Source organism: Sinohyriopsis cumingii, chromosome 17 (genome assembly GCF_028554795.1).
Source record: "Sinohyriopsis cumingii isolate HCF-2022 chromosome 17, ASM2855479v2, whole genome shotgun sequence".
In the NCBI taxonomy this organism is placed as follows: domain Eukaryota; kingdom Metazoa; phylum Mollusca; class Bivalvia; order Unionida; family Unionidae; genus Sinohyriopsis; species Sinohyriopsis cumingii.
The window spans coordinates 3,983,034-4,008,387 of record NC_142977.1 but is presented as its reverse complement, the minus strand read 5'-3'; the positions used below and the strand labels follow the sequence as shown (position 1 = coordinate 4,008,387).

Genomic DNA, 25,354 nt, shown 5'->3' with positions numbered 1-25,354 from the left:
AATGATCCAGTTAAAATGAAAGCATTCTGCCACAAAAAAGAGATTTCCTTTTACAAATTGTATGATCGCTTAATGTTACCGGATGTTTTCTTAATATATACCTGTATCAGGTCACGTTGGTCAACAGCCAATGTCGTTAGCTCTTGGATGTGAGGAACTATGAAGATACGTACGTATGATCAACATAAACGCAAACACTCTTTACAATGGCAATAAATATAAGCTTAGGTGGTCCTGAAGTAACTGCTATTCGTAAGTCAAGAGTATTGTTCTTTAAAACAATTCCATTGTAAAGGTAATAGAGTTTAGTGGATCTTGTTTTTTCTTTAGCGGGGTTCCTTTTTTGTTGTTTTTGTTTCTTTTACCATTAATTATCGCTAAGTTCAATGCATTCCCTGTATACAATGTATCGGTTAATGCAAAAGACATTACAAACCTTTTGTCTTCTCAATTTCATTTGGCAGATCTGAATGGCCAAGTATAATGGATATAAACATTCTTGACTTACCAAAAGTAAAAACAATTTAAGCTAATCTGCATTGTGATTTTCAACATTGAAATATCCCACAACCAATGATCAAGGAAAATGCAAGTCCATCTGACAAACAATGTGTCTCTGCATAATATTCATAGCGTTAGAATTTGAAAACTCTTGACTTGCTTGTGTTGTTACATTCAAATAGCCCTATACAGCTAGATGCTTGCTTCATTTTCACTTGAAAGTCACAACACATGCACACATACACATTAACACACACACACATATTATCATCTCACGGTTAATACAACCGCTGATTAGTAGATATCGATTTGTCATGATTTCAAGCTCGAAAATCACGCTTAATTAGGAACAAGGCAAGCATGTGACTGACTTGTATATCATATATACATTAAACCTACTTTATCTAATAAAGCCAAATGTTTCAAAGCAAAAACGAATTTCCTACCGCCTAAAGTAATTCAGGCTAGTCACACGGAAATAATTATCAATTGGCAGTATATATATATATATATATATATATATATATATATATATATATATATATATATATATATATATATATATTGTCCATATATATATATATATATATATATATATATATATATATATATATATATATATATATACATACACACACATACATACATATATGGATAATCTGACATGTTTTAAATGCAAGAAAGAAGTTCAATCCACCATATTCAAAGGATCAACACAAAAAAGTAATTGCTTGGCACTAACAGACAAATGGTCCCAACCTGAACTCCGAATATTTTGGAGTGTAATGATACACGACAGACTGGACGTCTTAAAGCGGAACAAATAGATAAAATGTACAATGATATGGAAGTGACTGAGAGTCGGTTGGTGTTCTGTATGTCTTGCCTTATAACAAAGACTGTAGGTTTTGCACTTGTGTTGTGTTTATTATCATTTCATGATCTTTTTTATTTTTGTTATTATTGTAGAAGTACAATGAGTCACACACAACACACGAAAATGTACACACACATAAAGATTATCTTCTCACTGTTAATGTAAATGTTGTTTATTAGTTATAGATTTGTCATGATTTCAAGCACGAAAATCACGTTTAATGACTAACAAGGCAAGCCTCTGAGAGACATGCATATCGCAAAATCTAATTTCCTATAACATATAGTAGTTCATGCGAGTCACATGGAAGTATTTATCAATTGGAAGTTAAAATCATACATACATACATACATACATACATACATACATACATACATAAATGTGTATAGCTGTAGCCAGGGAGGCTGCGAATGCGTCAGATCAAAATTACCTGAAACATATTAGCATTTGTGGTACTAATACAGGGGAGATAAAAATCTGTATTAGCGGTTTGTGAAGGGGATAACGATTTTCGGAATGTTACGTTATGTGCTGTTAATGATACAGATGCTGTTTTAGACTTGGCTGTATATTACTAAAGTGGAAGTCAGACAGAAGGTTTACCTCTTCTTTGTAGCCAATCAGACTGATAGAAATCTGTATGAGGTATAATATATATGTAGCACCTAAATCAAATTTACAATATACACATAGCTCTGCGTTAAAAAGAAATTAGTGACAAATGTGGACACATATAGTGGAAATTAAAATTTTCAATCCAATTTCATCCTCTCTGTACTGTGATGACACAAACAATACGCAAGAAAGCAGGTACTGTCTGGTAGTACACATATACCGATCGCAAATGGGAACTACTTAAATATGTATATTTCTATAAAGCAGATGTGTCTGTGTATGAAACAAGGAGGCTCACAATAGTTATTTTTCTTATTCTATTTTTTTTTTGGTAAGAAGACTATTTCTCCCAAGTGATAACAAGGGCGATCGATTTTCTTCCTGGAAAACACCTTTCTTTCATCCAGGGGCCGATCTCCACAGTGGGTACAAGAGTACAGGACAAGCAATTATTGTTTAATACTAACTACATAACAACATTTCAACATTGTTTTAACAATGTAATCAGTAAAATTTTATATACTTTTAATTAGATTATCCGTCTAGATATAATACGTTATTTATTCGGTATCTCCCTTGTTTACATATCTGCATTATGAAGTTAATTATTTCTACTATAGTATTCCCACATTCAGCTATTGCATAGTATTTTGTAAGGTGGCTGCTTTATATCTTGGGCATTTGGGTATTTTCATTTCCATATGGAGTTTCAAAGCCACTTCTCCCGTAAGCCCTACATCGTGTAAAAGTTTGAATATTATACTTTTAACTTGTAAGAACTTTAATTCCCGCCCATGTCTTCCACTTATTTTCCCAGTTAATCCCCCAGTGTTCTGTTCTACTTTACACCTGACAGTTTTCGTTGTACCCCTGATATGTCTATATATGTTTATAATGTATATTTCCTCATTTCCTCTCTCTCCTTTTTCTCTCTTTCCTCCATTGTTCCTATCTATCTATCTATCTATCTATATATATATATATATATATATATATATATATATATATATATATATATATATATATATATATATATATATATATATATATATGTGTGTGTGTGTGTGTGTGTGTGTGTATGTCTGCAAAGCTTCCCATGCTAATGTCGGATTTTATTTATTTTTTATTACAGGAACATTTTATAAACATCATTTACACATAGGTCGGCCATTTTCTTGAAAAAATAACAGAACTGGCAAATGACGTCACATCAGTATTTGTTCTGTTTATAGCTTATTCGTTATTCAAAGTTTGGTTAGTAACATTATATTGAATTTTAGTTAATTGTTGTTTTTTATTTTCAAAATTTTGTCTATAGGTGTTGATTCATTATACTCAATAATAAAATACTTTAGTCAATATAAACCCTTAGTTCCACTCTTGACTTCTGATAACAGCTCTATCTGGTTTCATATAAGAATAAAAAGACTTGCAGTACATGACCCGATGAGTAATATAAAAAATTATTACGAATATACATTTATAATTATTCGCGCTAAATACCTGTAATTGCAATGGACATTATCAAACCTTTCTTTCTAATCATTATATTTTTCATCTCACATAATTGCAATTTTCGAATAACTTTTAAATTGAGTTGTTCAATGTTGCCAAGGTTCCAGCGCTCATTTAATTTTAATGCTGTGATAGAGCATCGCATTGTGTCGGGTCTGATTCCATTCTGCTATTTAAATATAATCTTTCATTATCTTTATCACACGATTCAGTATCTAATTTCATATACTAATATCAGTTCAAGCGATTCTGCGGCATGTCTATATTCTGATATTTCCCTCTTTGGCAATAATGAATCTCTCTAATTTCAATATTTCCATAGCAATTAACCAATGCAATATTCCCTTCTAATACCCGCTGCTCAAATGGTTTATTGTGTCTATTCTTTGCATTTTTGTTTTCTCCGCAATTTACACTGAATTTCTGCTTTATTGCGTTAACTGTTGATGATTGTGCATGCTTATGTTGTTTTCTGTCCTAAAAGTATGGAAAGATCATTTTCATCTGCAGTGTTAGGAAAGGTGATACTTGCGTTAAGAGTACTAAAATAATTGGAAAAAATGAAACGGAGATATTAGACAAGTACAAAACATATGCAAGTAATAAGCTAGTCGATGTCACGTGACAGTTTAGGTGTGATCGATGTTGCATCTGGTAACTGCATAGTTGCTGTAGCAACCATTGGAACAATTTACTTTTTGGTTTAGCTTTACTTTGGTTTGTTGACTAAATCAGTCAAAGAAAAGGTGATTTTAAATAAAGGTATAAAACACGATTAGCCAGTGATTTTTGAGATTTGTAATTGAAATACTTTCATTGACGGGATAAGTAATGCAATAGGTGGCAACATGGTGAGTCACATAAATCCAGTTTGTTAGTCAATAAATTTAACATATGACTATTGGGAAGACTAATGTGGATAGAGACCACAGAAAAGCAAAGACAATAGATATCTGAAAATAATTTCTTCGAGGAGGGAAATTAATCAAAGGAAAAGCTTACATAAATAGATATCCAGGAAGGTATTGCTGTGTGTGTGTGTGTGTGTGTGTCTGTGTGTGTGTGTGTGTGTGTGTGGTGGGTTTGTGTGAGATTTGGATTTTAATGTAGCTTTAAAAATTTTTTAGTCATATCGCTACGATGTTTGAAGTGTGACAGTTTATAGTGATGTCTAGCACTGGGACATCATGCCGCAGACATGTAGCATGATGTCCCACCCATTCACATTATCCTGACACCAGGCCGACCTGTCATAATACTAACCTCTTAATGCTCAGCGCCAAGCGAGGCAGCTGTTAGTGCAATCTTTGGTATGACTCGGCCGGGGATTGACCCCACGACCACCGGCATCCGTGGCGGACGCTCTAAACACAAGGCCACCGGAGCGGTCGGTATCGCTGTGAGTAGCAGCAACATACAAATTATTTGAATTGTTAGAAATACAGTTCCAAAGCAGCAGTCACTGCATCAGATAATTAGATAATGCACGCAAGCAACTAGAACTTTGAATTATGTTGATTGAAAAGAAATATCTGCTCAGTCTGAAGCATTGTATGAGGTTTAGATCATACATTTTTCCTTTATTACATAAATGACAATAAATCGTACCCGTTTGGCTATTACCTACATCTATGCTAGAGTTTCTACTTTGTCAAAATAGTTTAACTGTGGACTATATTTAATACATGTTTATTGGCAATTACAATCAATTTCAAATAGTCTCTATAAACAGATGCAATAACGATATAAAAATGAAGACGTAGAATGGATATAAACTTTCACGAAATGCGATGCGTTTTAGAGGTGTGGCAAACTGAATTAGAAGAATACAACGAATTTGAAACGAATTTCATAATTTAAATTAAAAGCAAAAGTCATCAGCAGTTGTAGTTTCATGGTAAACTCGGATATGGAGAAGCTAGCACTAAGTGAAGGAACTGATAAAGCATGTATCACACTTTGCACTGTAATGGATGTAAGTAACATTAGGTTGTGGGAAATAATGAGAATGTTCAAAGAAGATAAAAATAAAACCAAAACGAACTTGAATGGCACTGCCAAACGTATAATTGATGTGTAGTTCATGATCATATTTGCATCTCTGTTATAGAAAGGATGAATATAAATCATTCGGACATTTACACTAAGAAACTCTCTAACTGAATCATTGACTCAAACGCGACAAATCAAGAAACATTGTGAAAAGATAAAACTGTATAAGAATCACCGAGTAGAACTGCAAACTTCTATATATCACCTTGCTCTCACAGGTTGGTATCTATCAATATGCAACATAACGTAATATATTTACCAAACATCCAACTTTTACTGGCACTTAATTCCGGTCCAAAGTCTGTGTCTAGCATTTAATATCACTTGTTAATGACATTTTTAGATTGTGTTACGTCTTACTAGTTCCTTGTCAGTAATAGTTATGCACCTGTCTTTTTGTCTTGACTATTGATGTTTGAGATAAATTCAGTTTAACATACCCTTAACAAAATTATTTATTTTCATCGTGTGTTATATTGTATGCAGAATCCAACTTCCTGAGAATGTCATACAATGCTAAATAAAACTATAGTTATAGTCTTTTCCGGTTTCTGTGTAAATGTTTTATTGATTCTTATGTCTTATGGCAATATTAACTTAGCTATAATACCAATCTGATTTCATGATATCTTCACAACTATTTACGCAGTTTTTATTTTTCTGTATCTTTTCTTGCAATTCATCTTCTACTGTTACACTTGTACAAAGATTTAAAAATGTAATTAACCCGAAAAAACATTGTACTATAAACATCATTTTCTTTTCTAAAATAGTTCTTGTATCATGTTGCAAATATGTATGTCATTTCTTTATTTCTTATGCATAATTATCACCTGTTTAAAACATATTCATCCATTTAGCCCATGCCCTATCATAAATATGTTTAATTTTCGAAGGAGACAAAATGTGGAAATATAGCTAGAAAAGAGAATTATACCACATTACTCCATCCATATAACAGATTAGTACATTTTTTTATTAACGGCAATATTTACTTAGCTATAATACCAATCAGATTTCATGATATCTACACATATATTTATGCATTTTGTTTCTGTATCTTTTCTAGCAATTCATCTTTTACTGTTACACATGTACAAAGATCAAACAATGTAATTAACTCGAAAAAACATTGTACTATAAACATCATTTTCTTTTCTAAAATACTTCTTTTATCATGTTGTCAATTCTTTCACTTCTTATGCATAATTAACATCATACTCACCTGTTTAAAACATATTCATCCATTTAGATCATGCCCGATCATAAATATGTTGAAATATTCGAAGGAGACAAAATGGGGAAATATGGCTAGAAAAGACAATTATGCTACATTAGTCCATCCATATAATAGATTAGTACATTTCTTTTAAATTAATTTTTTCCAAGGATGCACTAGAATTTCAACGGACGAAAATTTGATATTGTTAACCTCGTTTATTGGAATTGGTTTTATTATGTGCAATTATCAGTGTGCAACCTTGGACTATTCGGAATGTAAGTTTGCCGAATGCACCAGGCTTGTCATTAATCATGCAACTCACAACATTGTTCTAGTGCGGGTATAGAAACTGCAGTCGTATCAGTCTTTAGCGCCTGTGCATATTTGGATTCACCTCCCAAATATCTTCTTGCAAAAGTAATGAAGGCATTCGCGGGAAGCTTATTTAGTTTACATGGTCACTCACAATGTACGCTTAATAGTATATACAATTCTTACTGACATTTACGGACATTTACGGACCCTCAACCGCTCAACGAAGTGGCCCTGATATGGATCTGACCAGGTCTGCTACCAAAGGAGAGAGCTTGTGATTGTTGAAAGTCGACAACGGATTGTATTTATCAAACACTATGTTGATAAAGCAAATGCGTCAAGAAAACATTATGTGCATTAACCGATCGCCTAATGACTTCACGAATACAAGTAAAAACAATAATCTATAATTTAGCGAAGAGAGAGAAGATGATGGTTTGACAAGTGGTAGATTTACATTGGAGTTTTGGACAGGGATTATTTTGATAGAGTTGATTCGCACTTTTTAATGGAGAACAAGCCTATACCGTATTGTAATTATCGTGTGTGGATATAGAGGCGATAGGTGTAAAATAACAATATTGATTGCTAAATGATCAGCTGTTTATTGTTAGTCCAATGACACCTGCCGTTAATGACACGCGTTTTCAAGATATTTTCACATATGCAGGACCATAACCACAAGTTGTCGGAGATACACCTATGGCTAATGGACTCAACATTTGTGATTGTGTGTTTAAAATCAGACATTTCATTAGATATAAGTAATGGATTCTGACAGCTATTGTAAGGGTGCAGAATTTGCGGATTGGATTGTGAATCGGGCGACCAGTATTGCAATCACTGATATTAATTATTTTCCACGTGTCAGTAAATATGTACTTCAAGAAGTCTAACCGGACCCTCAGAATGTTCTAATATAATTTACGAATGGGCCAGAAATACATATAACACTGGACAACAAATTTTTACAAAAGTCATGTTACTGAAATAAAATTAGTCAATTCTTATCAATTTTTATGTGCTGAACACGAATATGACAGTCAAATTGCAAAATTGGCTCTAGTTTTTTTGTAATCTGCAAGAAATTAATGTTTACATAACGAAATGCATTCCAATAGTAAAAGGTCAGCTGTAATAGCCTACCTATAAAAAATCAAGTCATTGACTACATCTTAGATTTCTTCGCCTGTCTCTTGTACAGCTGTTCGGGAGCATCTCTGAGGAGTGTCCAGCAGTAGTCAGCCAGCATTGTAGTGGACCATTTTCCCTGGTATCTTTGTTCCATTGTTGCGATATCTTGATGAAAACGTTCGCCGTGTTCATCACTAACAATACCACAGTTGCTAGGAAAGAAATCCAAATGGGAATGAAGGAAGTGAATCTATAGAGACATATTGCAGCCAAGTTTCTTATACTTCATCAACATGTCTTCTACTAGTTCCTTATAGTTTTCTGCCCTAACATTTCCGAGGAAGTTTGTAGAAACTAGGCGAAAAGCATTCCATGCTTGTTTCGCGTCACCTTCCAGCAAGTTGTTGAACCGGTCATCTTTGAAAAGCTCTCGAATCTGAGGACCCACAAAAACTCCCTCTTTAATCTTTGCTTCGCTGAGTCGAGGGAATTTTTCATGCAGGTATCGGAATGCTGGCAAAGTCCGGTCAATGGCTTTCACGAAGTTCTTCATCAAACCTAGTTTGATGTGAAGGGGTGGTAGCAAGATTTTCTGAGCCTCAACCAGAGCTGGGTGTTGGATATTCTTCTCTCCAATGGCTACATTCTGCCTGTGAGTCCATTCCTTCCTCATGTAGTGCATTTCCCTTGCTCGGCTATCCCACTCGCATAAGAAACACATGTATTTTGTATATCCTTGCTGCAGTCCCATTATAAGGGCAACTACCTTCAAATCACCACAGAGGTGCCAGCTGTACTTGTTATACTCAATGGAATTCAGTAGCTGCCTTAAGTTATCGTATGTCTCTTTCATGTGGACAGCATACGCTACTGGAATAGATGGAAGAATGTTTCCATTGTGCAAAAGCACAGCCTTGAGACTCAGTTTCGAAGAGTCCACAAATAGTCTCCATTCTTGTGGGTCATGAGTGATTTTTAAAGCATTCATGAGGCCCTCAATATCGGAACAGAATATCAGATTACTTTCCTTTCTGAAGAAAGGCTCCAATTGCTGGTGGCGCTTTTGATATGCAGTAATTGTGACATCTTCTTCTAGAAGATTCCATTGTTGGAGTCTTGATCCTAGCAATTCTGCCTTGTTCTTTGATAAGTCCAAATCACGAATCAGGTCATTTAGTTCTTCCTGTGTTATTCTGTGTGGGGTTGATGATGCACCACAGTGAAAATCTGGATCACTGCATGCTGATGGACCAGGAGAAGAACAGATCGACTCACCTTTGTCTTCGTCAGATGAATCAAGAGAATATTCTGCTGGAGGTTCTGGAATAGGAAGTCCCTCACCATGTGGAACTGGTCTCAATGCAGACGGAATGTTTGGGTAGACTATTCTCGACTTCTTTCGCTTCGTTATTCCGCCGGAAAGAGGAGGAACCAAGCAGAAGTAACAGTCATTTAGGTGGTTGCTTGGCTCTCTCCACACCATTGGGACTGCGAACGGCATTGATGACCTTTTGCAATTCAACCACTGTGAAAGCTGTGTTGTACATGTAGCACAGCATATATGCGGAGCCCAAGGCTTGTCTTGGTCACCAACCTTGCATCCGAAGTAAAGATGATATGCCTTCTTCACTTGAGAATTGATACTTTTCTTCTGGTTGGCAAATGTCACTTCCCCACAAATATAGCAAAAATTGTCCGCGGTATTAACACACTTTCGAGGCATTACTGTTCTTTATTGTACGTAAATGGATAAAATAATAAGTTTTATGTAACAGTAGCTTGAACTGTCTCGCACAACGTCTAAAATATTTTAAATGCTGAACCTATCTGATTGGGCTTTATATAGTACACTGCTTACGTCAGCTTCAGCAGCCGCCTGGCATTAGTATAATAGGCCTACACATGTATAGTACACTGCTGACGTCAACTTACTTCAGCAGCCGCATGGCATTAGTATTGCATTACATCAGAAAATGATGCAATCAACTGTGGATGATGTGAGCATGATGGTATTATGCAATGTTACATCATTATTCCGGATGTTGCTGCAGTCCTACTGGAGAAATTTACACAGTGAAACATAGAAAATGAGGTATATGAATATCTTCAAAACGAGAGCCAATACAAATTTTTCACGGTTATATTCGTGTTCGGCACACCAAAATACTACAGATTAGGGCCTTTTCAAGTCAGTAATGATTTCACTGTTGACCAGTGTAATCTCTGAACCACACAATCATACCAATACGAACTCTACCAGATCTTGGAATCATTGCATTAGCACCTGAAACGCCTAGCTGCTCATTACACCACCTGGCACAGTAACGCTCAGAGATAGTTTCTACAACGGGAAAGTCGAATTCACCGCTGAAGACAGTGGAAGTTCAGAAAACAGTCTCTATTCGTAGACGAGAAAGATCGTTACCTTGTTTGGTCATTGCTCTAATCACCACCACTTTGGCGCTAAGCACCGAAAACATACAATCACCAGAAACTTAAATATTCCTCAGAGATTTTATACAATGGTATGACAGATGTATCAGTAAACTTATTAGCTTAGAAGTAAGTGCGGTTGTTGTATCTAATCATGGACGGCATATAGAGAAGTTATTCTGTGATCATGTTATTAATAGAAGAAGAAAAAACAAAACACATGTTCACTGTTACCGACTGGATAATATAATTAAAAAAAAGCAACTAGTGCGAATAAAAACATTTAAAAAGCGGTGAAATACAAACGGTTTGTGTGATCATATAAGATATGTGCGGAATCTGAGCAGCAGTAACCTTTGAATAATGTGGTGTGAATAAGGACTTCGGCAAACCACTTTCGTCACGCGCATGATTTTACAATCGAGTGATTAACATTAGAAATTGTATAATAGCGGTTTTGTTGGTTACTGATCAAGATCAGTCATTTACACCATAATACAAATTTCTTTCTTGTGCGCCTTTTGGTAACTTTCACAGATTACAATACGCGGGTTGTCTTTCATACTTTGTCCTCACGACAAAGTAATGTGGGGGATTTCTTTATGGTATCACGGTACCAATTGTTTTTCCATATACCTCAATGCTAATGTTTTGTGAAATAAATATACTTTCTGTCCTACTTGGGCATGCATGTCACACGCTGTCATATAGAACAATGCTAGATTGTCAATTTGACAATGACATAACCAGGTACTCCATTGCATTTAAGAGAGATAACTCTACTGGAACTAGACATGGGTAAGAGTTATCTAGTCACAACAAGCACATTTTCAGGCATGTGTACCATATTTTAAAAAAATCATAAAAAATACAAAATATGATCTAGATAGAAATTAACACAAACTCACATGTTGCCAAGAGGCTCAACTTTTTTTTAAGCCAAACAGAAAGTACAAGTCTTACATAATGCACCAATCACAGCTAGTTTTGTTCTTTAATTCTGAATACAATGTTCCATACACCTTAAGCTCCGCCCACCTGGACTTGCGCAATTGGTACCGTTATACCTATAGCAAACCTTAATTTTTCCAATAATCTGTGAAATAGTTCGGGACTGTATAAGTAACAAATATACTTAGTCTCATTTGTGAAAAACAATTTGATGAGGTACTAACCTATGTCTTATATGAATGTGTATAGAAATGTCATTGAGCTGTTTGAACTATTGTTTTCATACTTTTGCTTCACCATCAAAATCATCTTTTGAAATAAAATGAATTCTTTCAACTATGAGTTGTATCTTATTCATATCAGCAATTATTGAACTTCACATAGGTGATATGGGATAAATCACATTATATCATATTATGTAATAACTAGGTCAAAGGTCAATGTACCAAATAGTATGCACCTGTCCTACTTCAAAATGTACAATTCACCTGAAAGAAAGGAATTTATATTTGTTTGGTAGGTGCAGAACTTAACATCAGAGACAGGTGGACATGACCCAATCTTATTATAAAGTATAAGCTTTGACCACTTTACACTATCTACAGATACAAGAGGTCACTAACCACCAGTCCTCACACAAAGGTCCACCTACCCATCCTCTTTGTAACACAAATAGTAAGCTTTCCTCCTTTGTAATGTGAATAAAATTGTTTCAATAAGCCAGTCAGTCACCAAATATAGTAAATCGCAGCTTCTAAGTGGTTATGTTTGGATTGGGAGGTGAAATTAGGGGAATAAAATACAGAAAAATGCCAAATATAAACACTAAGTATAGCACATCAAATGGAGTTAAAAACAGGAGGAAAGTGTTTATCTAAAAGGGAGAGGTAGCTTATGATAAAGGAATTAAAGGTGGCAAAATCAGCAATGCGAAAAATGAGAAGTGAAAGTTTGATGACCTTACCTTGGACAAATATATGGGGCAGGGCCCAACAGGTCCAAGGACAGCCCAAAGGCAACTGTGCTATAACATCCCTTACAGGACCCAAATTTCAAGTGAAGTTGTGTTCATTTCCATCTAATATAAAAGGGTGAATAATTTAGATAATATAGATACATATAAAGTATATTTCTTCTACATAAGAATTTAATAATAATTGGCATAAGATAGAGAGAAACTTATCTCAGAGCCAAGCAGAACATACCTTATCAGTTTTTAAACTTGTAAACTTTACTGTGAGAAATTATCAAATTGCTTCTACTTACATTTGCATCAAGATTGAGGGCTAATATAATACTTCACAAATCTTCTCTTTATTTTCATAATCAGTCACTGAAAATGTGAGATTTTATTTCCTTGAAATGTTATGACTGGTGTAAGGGAGATAACTGAATGATACACATAAGGTGTGGTAACCTTGAATACATTATCCATGTAATATAGATGAGTTCATCAACAACCTGTATTAACTTCATTGCAATTAAATTATCTCAAAATACATTACTGACAAAGTGAGAACCTAACATTTAGACTCCTATGTTTAGTGGAGACCTCAAGAGTCATGTAATTTTAATTTCTAAGATGACGCAGCTCTTTCATATCACATAGTTCATATTTTCTACAATGCCGGCATGTAGAGTGCAGCCTTCCATAACCATGCAGATATCATCTCATGCCAATTTGGATTCTTGCGATGGGATGCAAAGTTTCAAGAACAGTGTGGATTTGAATGGAATGAATACGCACTGTGTGACTAAAATGGTTATCATTCTGTAATGTTGGACCAAACATGGAAATTCCACAGGAGCAGCTTGACAGAAAGAAATAGGATTAATTGAAAGTCAATAGTAGATTATAATTGGGCTTATACAAGTGCCAATGGGAAATGCTGACTTAAGGAAACTGTTCTTGTTTGTTGGTATTCACTGCTACTTCAACAAAAGGGAATGCAAGAGAACTGAACTAACTACATGAACAATTTCAAAGCAGGAGAGTGTAAAAAAAAAAAGGGACAATTAGAGCAGGACAATTCAAATCAAAATGGGAAGGAATACCAAATCCTTAATAAATTACCTAAAAATTACTCATGCCAGAACATCCCACATGGTACAAGTGATCTATCTACAAGTGTACTTAGAATGTTCTCTATCCTGGTTTATGGCATGCCTTACAAGAACAAGATAGTTGTTTTTGTACACATGATTTTTCATCTTTTGCAGGTACAATAGCCAATATTTGGCCAAAATCAACTATATTATGTTTACATAACTTATTTTGTTGCATGCATTCCAATCTAGGAGGTAACAGCACATACATAAAGGCATCAGGTAACACAAGTCTATATCTATCATAGCTATAGTTATCAAAAGTCCCCATCCAAAGCCATCTTGTGCTATTTTCTAAAGATTTCATACATTTTATTCTTAAAGAACTTTCAATATTTGACCAAAAGTGTTCAGCATACATTTGTTTTCCTACATCAAACTAGTATAGTTCATAAATGCCGCCCACATGTATGCGTTTCTATGGAAACACTGTGAGGCTATTCTTTCCTTTAGGTATCACGGTACCAATTGTTTTTCCATATACCTCAATGCTAATGTTTTGTGAAATAAATATACTTTCTGTCCTACTTGGGCATGCATGTCACACGCTGTCATATAGAACAATGCTAGATTGTCAATTTGACAATGACATAACCAGGTACTCCATTGCATTTAAGAGAGATAACTCTACTGGAACTAGACATGGGTAAGAGTTATCTAGTCACAACAAGCACATTTTCAGGCATGTGTACCATATTTTAAAAAAATCATAAAAAATACAAAATATGATCTAGATAGAAATTAACACAAACTCACATGTTGCCAAGAGGCTCAACTTTTTTTTAAGCCAAACAGAAAGTACAAGTCTTACATAATGCACCAATCACAGCTAGTTTTGTTCTTTAATTCTGAATACAATGTTCCATACACCTTAAGCTCCGCCCACCTGGACTTGCGCAATTGGTACCGTTATACCTTATGTCAATCGATCAGTAACAATAATCCCGAAAAAAAACAATGTTATAAATCATTTGCTATTTCTGTTCAAGTGATGCTATAGACAATGTTCCATGAGAAGAATGTAGTGAAAATCTGTATCGCATCATTACCAGGAGAGTGCGGGTGTTGAAAATTTTTACATATTTTTCACGGATTAGTTTACTTATTGTCCACACTTTTAATGACTGTTAACGGTGAACCAAAGTAAATTTAGTTTTTAATATGTAGGATGTTATCAGATTGTTGATATAAAAATCAAAGTTCTCATTTTTACCATTTCTACAAATGATTTTGACCTACATGAAAAGTGCAGTCACCTCCATTGAGTAAAGGGAGGACTTGATACAGGAAACACTTGATTTCTATTATTTATCAATACAAACAAATAGTACATGCATCGAGTATTCAAATTGGTTTACTTTTGTTTGCATGTTATCTACACACGCAACTTAAAACGGGAGGTCATGATGTGGTCGGAATACATTTGAATGAAGCTATAAAAGTCATTGGGGTTCATTAAAGACAAGCTCTTTTTTATTTCACGTTGCTCGGTCCATTAATAAATTCATCAATTCATTCATCCATCCATGAATACATGTTCACATCCACATATGTAAATATTTCTGTATATGCACAAGAGATTCACACACTTACAATAAAAGCCATGAAAGTAAAATTATGCTTTTTATTTTCCATATTTCTTTCATAAATTTGTATCGATCTGTTTCCCACAGTTCCTGCAGTTATTGAGTATCGCTAGAGAGAAAGTCGTTCATGAGATAGTTAACAACTTTCCTGATACCTAAACAAATGTATGATGTGTGTGTATATATTTCTTTATAAGCGCATAAGATTGACACATAAATATAAATACACATCATTCCGTTTACAACGAAAACAATCAAAGTAGAATTATGTTTTTATTTGTCACATTTTTCTCAAACATGTATCGATATGTTTCCACACTTCCTTCAGTTATATCAGTATTTGACAAATAAAACTTTGTTCATTGCTACAGACAAAGTCGTTCATCCGATAGCTCACCGATTTCGTCATTTCTAAACAACTCGCTGCTCCGCCATCACCGTTAGGTTCACCAGGATTCCAAAAGGAGAACGTGTTTGAGATTGGAGCTCCTCTCACTGTTACATAGTTGGACCCAGGAGTTGTTGTACTACCCCCTAACCAAAACCTTTTAGAGCAACTTCCTGAAAACGAGAAATATTCATTGTACCTTCTGTCTTTTCAATATCTTTATATATTATACCTAATTACTAAACTTTTATCCAGTTAAATTACGAGAATGAAACGTTTCAACGAAATGGACATTTCTTTTCTCGACACTTGTGTCCAAACTTATAATTTTTTTTTCCGGAGTTCTCTTTGGCATTACTTTGCGAAATCACTGACGGGAGAAAAGTATAAACGAACACAAAATACAAATTGTCAAAATATCGTTTAAATATCTAGCTGCATGAGGTTATTCATAAATAACGTTTTTCCTTAAATGTGTTCGCTTTACCGTAATTGAGGTCCATCTCTCATCAATTTAATTTTGAACACGTAATAAATACACTCAACGTACCATATGGTCAAGGTAAACGGATTAACCAAAGGATACAAGAAAACGTATTGTACGACTAGAATTACTGTACATATAAAGTAGATGAGATTTACTACCAAAATATTTCAGATAAGCACTTTCTATAATTTTCAGTTGGCTAATCTTAACAATATATGATAGACCGTATTCCTTTTTGTTAGCTTGTTTTGTAGAATCTGCTAATTCTAGCTGGTTTTTATGCAATTTGGCCTTCCGTACCGTGATATGTTCTCTTTTAGTGTTAGAAGTTTGAGATACATTTTCCTTACGTTATTGAGGTTTAGTATTCGCGTACCTGTTGATTCTGTTACTAATAAATGACACAACCTCAATAGGACACAAGGTGGAGAAGAGTAACGTATGGCCATTAGAACCACTATTACACGTATTTGTCACTTACATGTAACAATTGCAGGTTGTAATATTACACCACAGTCCTGAGTTACTAATTTTCTAGGAGGAGAAAACTCCATTGCTCTAGTGATGGCATGCTAGTCCCTGTCCGTCTTCTTTTGTGATTTGATTTCTTTTTAACAACGCGAGTAAAGCAAACGCAAATCTCGTGACTCAATCTAATGCAATCAATAGTAAATTGTTAACAATGAAAATGCTATAACATACTCTGACAGTTACAAACGAGCAGCAACATGTACTAATTCCTGCGTTAAATGAATCTCTATAAACTTGCCAGATTTGATTCACATTCAATTAATTCGTTCGTTAGTTGCTCATAATCATTCAGAAAGAGACACAAGAGTGATTACCGACAACTTCCTGTTTGTCTAGATAGTCAATTGCACACAAGAAGATATTTGATACCACTGATCTGCGGATGACTTCTTATTATGCTATTTCATTACGTATTTGCTTGTAGATGATCATTTTACCCTCATTTTGAAGAGCTTGTTCCTTGAAAAACTGGTAGTAGCACTCGGAGGGCTCCAAAAGGTCACCTCCTTCCGTTCGGCAGACTGTGCGTGCAGCAGACCAGGATTTACAGGTTGAGGACTCGTATCGATAACAGAATCGTCCACACGCGGTTGAGTACAAGTAATAAGTTGATGGACATCCTGGAGAAAAATGTTGCATAGGTAGATAATAAAAATACAAACCTATCTCAAGCAATCATGCCAAACAAGAATGAAGCTTTTGTATCTTCTTGTAACCTTTATAATTTAATGTCTTTTAGCAACGTAGTTGTGTTAAAATTTCATAATCTTTAGCATTTTTAAAGTATTACAATTATGTTATTATAAGCTGGCTTCTATTTGCATCACTAGCTTCTCCCACATATGCGTACGATACAGACACTTTAGACAAGAACTTGTAAATTTTGCTCATACGCCGTTCTTTTTTAATTAATTTGTAGAACGTTATTCATCGATTCTGTGTTCGAACTGAAAATGTTATCTCTTTTATTATTGGTTGATAACTAGAGTAGGTTTTGTTTCGCTTTAAACGCAAGAACGTCAGGTCAATATGTTTAATTTATTTATTTAATTATTGTGTCTGTCAAAGTTCCAGGTAAAATCAGACTATCAATATTAATCTGATTAAAAGACACTGGAATAATTTATTTCACTCCTTCTTTCAGTAGTCATTTGCGATGGCAATCCTATTTTACATCTGAATGTAACCAGTTGGAAAACACAAGGTAATAATTCGTTAGGGACAATTGTATTGTTTGTCTCATTGAACATTTATTATCTGCCACTGTAACTCAGTGAACGTCACTTTGTGTGCCACATTTCTGGCAATGGCAATCCATTTTTTTCACAAATTTGGAACCTGCGCATGAAATTGATGCCTTCAATTTTCTCTGACATCCAATCGTTTTGACTTTACCCATTGATGTGTTCTCTCTGTGATTAAAGTAAACAAGTTATTAAATGACAACTGCAGGTAATCAACCAATTTATTATTTACTTGATTGATCTTTTATGAACTTATGAACTCGTTTGATTTGCTTTCTCGCACGCCAACAATCTTTGTGTTCTTGTCTAAAATGCTTAAGCTCTGGAATGTTTAATCCAATGCACATTTTCCGTTTTATTTTAAAAGTAATTTTTAATAATTCCAATTTTAATGAATTGACCGCGTTTTCAACGTTTTGATCGGATATAAATGGTCACATGATACTGATCTATAATTGTTTACAGATCGATCAATTATGAAAACTATTTTTGGTTTCCTGATATGTTCAATGTGAACCATGAATCAATATTATTGAATGTTAAAGTATAAGGATAAACAAATATGTAATAACTTTTGTAAGGAATGGTCATTTATTGGGTAGAATATATTTGTCTTTCTAAATCTATTTGCTATTCAGTTATCAATTTATGCATACACCTGAGCTTCCAGGTAAGACTAGGGATACATGGTCTGCTATTGTATCTTAAGATCATTTATGTTTAAAAAACATGTCATTAATTACATTACACAAATCTGTTAGACAAATGGACTTACTTTATTTCAATAAACGCTCTATTACACATATTGAAGATAAGACTGGACCGTCAAAATATTATTTCCATACCAGAATTCAGTACCTCATGTCTTTCTAGTAGACTTTATTCGCGTGCTAAACACAGAGGTTGTTCTGTCAATTGCAGCTCTATAGTGTGCAAAACTAAAAAATTATTCTGGAAGATACAACACTTTGTACAAAATCGAAGATGTTCTGGAACTTCTGTGACTACGCATGGTAAAGTGATGTGCCACATTTTGTTTATTGCATTAAATAAACAACCTAGGATCTTCCAACAATGCTGGCATGGAAGGAATGACCTTAAGTCTAAATTAATTTATGGTAGGCATTCATGGATTATTATGAATTATTAATGTATACATTACTGTCTATATGCTTAAATATGTAAAACACTGCTGGAACACAAGAAAAAGATTTCACAATAGACACGAAAATTAGTAACGTAGTTTCTTTACATATCAGACTAAAAAATCTCTTAAAAAGTGTCATAAAGGATATTTACACCAAATCCACAAACCTAAGGAGAGTGAAAAAGTGTGTATATGAACGTAACAATTAACACTAAGAAATAAATGAACCCAGTTAAAGAGATATGTAAGAAGAGACGATATGAGGGTCACCTGGGACTGGCGTTGTAGGCGTTGTAGGTGTAACATTTCTAAGCCGAAGAAGTTCTGGCAAGATTCCTAAAACAAGGATAGCGAAGCCTGAAACAAAAGTGAATTTCGCAAATACTTATTAATATGTTAAAAGTAACACAAGTCATGAAAAAGTAAAGAAATAAGAAAATAACCTAGCCAACAATAAATAATTATGTAAGCAGAACCTGATTAACTTCATTTGGTTTCTCTTCCATCAACTAATTAATCATAACAAAAATGGATTATGAAGAACGTATGCATGCCAACTATGTGTCTCTGTCAAAAGAAACAAGAAGTACATCAAGAGACAACGAAGAGATTATCAAAGATAATTTTTAGACAATGACTTTAGCATGATCTTATTTTTTCACGAAATGACCAACGCATAATTTGCATCGAGTCGTTAGTCAAAACAAATCAAACTGAAAGAGAAAACTTGTTATTTTATCAGAATTTAACCAAACTTTATTAAACTTAAGAACACCGACATAAAATCAACATATATCAATGAAATAGCCAATGCATCATTAAAAATACTTTTTTATTGCTCTTAAATGTATACATACATACGTACATACGTACGTCCATACATGCATACATACATACTGTCACGGAATTGTATAAATCCTTTCATTTATTCAATACATGTACTCGGGTTTCATTTTGTGTGTGCTACAATATCCGAGATTGATTTATGTATATTGTACAATATTTCAAAATAGTGAGTTCGATTCGTTATATGCCGCACGTGCGAAGTGCTTTCAATGGGAAAAGCTGAATGTTTCCAGCGAACAATGGATAATGACTTCTTCTGTGTATAAATGCCTCACCGTAAGATTAAATATACACATTATGGAACGTCTTGTCAGTGAGCGGTCTACTTTAAGGACTGGATATCTTCAGCTGTAGAGCTGTGTTAATTATTAATTTCTTGTGTATAAGTTATAACTATTGTACTACCGCGTATATTTTTGTATGTTTGCTATATAGCTTCGGTTTACATAGTGTAATGCAAATATTTTTTATTCTGGTCTGTAGCTTAGCAAGGGCTTCATAATTAGCAATACATACAGACATTTATACATACATACATACATACATTTATACATACATACATACATGCACGCATACATATATACATGCACGCATACATGCATACATAAATACATAGGCATATATGAATGCAGAAACACACAGACCGCCATGTTAACAGAAAGATGACAGACAGTTAAACATAAAAGATGTCAAATATGTATGTATTCAGCGAGAGAATAAACACCAAGAATTCCAAAAATAGATCCATATCCGGTTTGTAGCCCTGGTGGTCCTGGGATTATCAATCTTCCGTGAATGAAGTTGGTTACTGGATAAGTACTGAGCAACCCAAGCACTACAAACAAAAAGATCGGGTATCTCATTCCGTTTGGTACCTGCACGATAAATCAGAAATAGTTAAAATCAACTTCTCCTCTCTCTCTCTCTGTACATACATACATACATACACACACACAAACACACACAGACACACACACACATATAAATATATATATATATATATATATATATATATATATATATATATATATATATATATATATATATATATATATATATATGCCTGTTTTTGTCTCTGTCTCGCGATCCAACGTTTAGTGACACGATCAATGTATTGCAAATGGATTCGGAGGACATGGAAGCAAGTTAGTTTCAACCTCTTAAACGTTTATTCTATCTCGGAATAATAAATGTGCACAAATATATTATTTGTTAGTACCAGCACCCCACCTTTGAGGGCCGTGTCAGAAGATCCGTGCCAGCTAAGCGTGGTGTCATACACTCCCATTATGATAAAACCCACTGAGACATATATGCCGAGAACCTTTATAGAGTTTTAGAGGACTTTTGTGTACTGCCATTAGAAGCCACACGAGATAATGCTTACAGTATTGTGAATGAATTCGCGTCTGGATCTAATTAGGGAATTAAAACATTATACGATTAATGGTGCGCTTATAGCGTCAAAGAAACGATTCAATCACTGTATATCTTGAGAGCATCATATCGAGTGTTCGCAAGGCTAAAAATAAATGCATTATATTTTAAGTATGTTGGAGTAAAGACAATAAAAACTTGATGAAGATTATGAGAAAATCATTTAATGTTATTGTCTGAAGTCCTGAAAGATATATATGTCGCAGACTTTGAGTTACCCAGTTAGGTCGTGAAAATATTGTATCATCCTGCGAAGACAGTGACAACAACAAAGACAGTGTATTTATGATAAAAATATTTATCAGTAAATAAGCAATTAAACTGGGCCTATTTTTGTTATATACTGGTATGTCGACTGTAAAACAGATTAAGAGATTGTAGGATAGGACTCCAAGTGGTACGAGAAAGACATATTCTTGTCACTAATAGGACGTATAGTGCAGCCAAGGCTGATTGTGAGGCACCATCCTCCAGATGAACCATCAGTAGAAAACTGTGAATCAACTTGAGGAATCCGCACGAAAAAGTGGAGTTACTCGCTCTATTAGTATTTCTGCCGTAGAAGCCAAGTCGGAGCATGAGGCAGCTTCGTGAAAAAGAAGCACTGTTATATAATCAGATTCCTCCACGAAGAAGTAAGGCCGAAATTGTAAATGTGGTTGCTAATGAGGATATATGCCGCCAACAGAAAAGCAAACTATGTACCCTTTTTCTCATTGCCCATCTGTTATGTATATTTGGTTTAATTTATATCTGTTTTAATTGTTTGTAAATTTTAAAATCTTTCTACTTTTTAATTTCATTATATGTCAAAATAATGTAGTTTTGTTTACTAGGAACTCATATATTTTCCAGAAAAATGTTTGCCCTTGACTGTTAATTTTAGTGTATAAACCTTGTTCCCGATCTTAATTCCAAATTAGTAACTGTCACGTGAACAAGTTTTTCTTAATTTGTTTATGGGAATAATAAGTTTGAGATCGAGGCTGTGTTGGTTACGTGACCTCCACTTGTAAATAGTTTTTAGTTAAGTAAACAACTTTAATTCTTCGAGTAAAATGATTGGATTTCGTCAGGGCCATGTTTTGAGAGTACCTGATGCAAATATCATCATGTAGCCCTAATATGGGCATCCATTATGCGCCTCAAAATTACTGTATAACCATTATTTTAGAGAAATAATCGGAGTTGGGCTTTTACACTGGGACGTGTTTGTTGTGTCAGTTGGAGTTATAATTTTTATTCGAATTATTTGGATTCTAAAAGATTAATTCGTTTTCTGGAAATATTTAGAGTGCTCATACAGAATTCTTGACCGATGATTTTTCTTAAAAACTTTGTCCGGATTTCAAACACCGTAGTGTTATTTGTTGTTTCTAATATGAACTGTAGACATCAGTACTGTGCCGGATACATCATATGTCATCGCCTTCCATCTTGGATTCTTCGCCGGGACTCGAAGATGAATTCATTAGAAAGTTTCATTATTAGGACTTCTAAAATTTAAATCGTGGAATTTTTTGGAGTGTTTTGGGGATTTTATTCTTATAACCGTAAGTTCTTATTTTTTCAATTTTACAGTATTTTTCCAGGAAAATAAATTATTTGTTAAATTTTTCAACGCTTGCTTTCACTCTTTTTTGTGTTACTGTTTATCCTAAACACGTAAAACAACGACTGTAGTGACAAACAAGATTATCAGGAAAGGACATTGAGATCATGTTGGGCCTGACGGAGAACATTGTTCTCAGTGTTTACTTGATTATGTCTCATGACCACCCGAACAATCTCATTCACCGGAAAATGATATGCTATCAATCTAAAACCTATTGTTTTGGAGTAATGCCTTGACAATACTGAACATAATAACACGGAGGCTGCTAATATTACAATCGACACGCTTTTCCGAAGATTTTCAAAAACTTGGACAAATTCACCAACGCAGTTTCAGGATGGACTTGAGATACTTTCCAACACTAAAGTGTATTCCACAACTAGCATTAATACATGTAAAAAGCAATGACAACCAGTGTTGCGAGTGGTTGCTGTAATACGCGCTGCATCTTTCGAACAGTTTATTGACATCATGCTTAATCGACCCTGATATCTCTGATAATGTGTTTGCTTGGAATACAACCGAAAGCTTTTGTCGATGTGACTATCGACCTTGATACTCAAATTGATATGTTGACGTCACTAATACCCAAGCCATTATGTGTGTATAAAATATCTTTCCTTAATGTACTTGCACAGAAAGCACCGTGCAAGAAAGTTTTCGTGTCGAAACTGCCTCTGTGTATACAGCACCATTCTTTCTATACACAAAACTGTTCACACGCGCAAGCAAAAAATAGATGAGGAAAAATCATGTAATGAAATGAAACAAATAATGTGCGGAACATAAAACCCGAAAACATGTTGCAGCAATAGATACATGGAAAATAATTATACCATTTCACACTAAATGTTTTACAGTTAACTCTCTGGAAACAGGCGCAAGCTACCTAACACATTTTAATAATTCAATGTCATGATTAAGGAATATACCAGCTGGAAGGGGTGGGGTATAATCTATTGAATAATGGTATAGTTTTTTATATCCTCTTAATCAATTCCATCTTCACGTATTACCATCTTCATGTATTATAAAAATCACATAATCGTGAGACTTTCTGATAATGAAGTGTGAGGTATATTTGTTTCTTATAAGACCCTCATTTAAACTATCAAACATCTTTGTATCGTCGGAGTTGCTTTCTTTGCATGTAGAATACTGGCAGTGTCATTGTAACGGTTACCACATTTATTCTCACTAGGAATATGTTTATAATATGTAGGAATTTCATATTCTCATCAATTAGTTTAAACGTTCCAACGAAATGTCAGTACCTTTAATGGTTGGATGCAAAGTAATATAGCTATGAAGAGATTTAAAAAGCTAGCGTGACTATATGCCATTCAGCGTAGGTCTCATGAGATAAAGCTATATCTATTTACACTAACATAGAAAAGAAAACTAACGTAACAAATGCGTGCGATTCTACTTGAGAGGAGCAAATGCTCTTTGTTTGTATTTACATGAAACAAGAACCGCAAAGTAGGTAATTTTTAAGTTCGTAATCTTTTTATTCCATCGTTATGTTAAATTGTTTGGATTTTCTGAAGGAAAACCATAAAAAAGAATCTTTACGAAACATTAAGGTGAATGTATAACAGTGACTCTCGTGGTCTTGAGTACGATTTGAAGTTAGAGCCTGGCAAGTCACTGTGGAAATCATAATCAATAATGTACAGAGTAGTATAATTAGACTTACCGTTTCCTGCTCCGACACTGTCACAACTAAGAAGAGAAGAAACAAAGTCCTATTTATTTAGATCATTCCGACACACGGCGGCCAGTACCAAAACTGACCAATTATCTTTTTCACCGTAGTCCCGCCTTTTTGATCGCGTGACGAAAAAGCGACGAATAGATGCATAGGTTATATGTTATAATCAATGCGCATGCCGAAGATTTGAGAGGAAAAATCCTGTACTGCAATAAAATTACTATTTTTGTGTATGCCTTGAAGCCATTTAACATAAAATAGCATATTTCAACATTTGTATTTGCTTGGTATTTGAAATATATATTTCAAAACACCTGCTTAATCCATGATTCAATGCAACTTTCACTTCCGTCTCAACTGTCGGGACAGTTTCACATGAATATGATGCAAAGTTATCACAAATCTAGATATGGACAAATTTATAAACATACAGATAAATGGAAAGCACACAAATCTAGATATGGACAAGTTTAAAAACATACAGATAAATGGAAAGCACACAAATCTAGATATGGACAAGTTTAAAAACATACAGAGAAATGGAAAGCACACAAATCTAGATATGGACAAATTAAAAAACATACAGATAAATGGAATGCACACAAACCTAGATATGGACAAATTTAAAACCATACAGA

At 34.3% G+C, this 25,354-nt stretch overlaps 1 protein-coding gene across 1 annotated transcript; it reads right to left on the bottom strand.

The window, feature by feature from the left end:
* Nucleotides 1–15,460: 15,460 nt before the first annotated feature.
* On the bottom strand, nt 15,461–24,799 carry LOC149777662 (C-type lectin domain family 4 member M-like). Its single transcript, XM_089938226.1, has 5 exons — nt 24,702–24,799; nt 20,675–20,825; nt 19,375–19,461; nt 17,151–17,333; nt 15,461–15,868 (listed from the first exon to the last, which is right to left on the bottom strand). The coding sequence occupies exons 2-5, from the start codon at nt 20,811–20,813 to the stop codon at nt 15,636–15,638; spliced, it is 642 nt and encodes a 213-aa protein (XP_089794352.1). The 5' UTR covers nt 20,814–20,825; nt 24,702–24,799; the 3' UTR covers nt 15,461–15,635.
* Between the last annotated feature and the right edge of the window lie 555 nt (nt 24,800–25,354).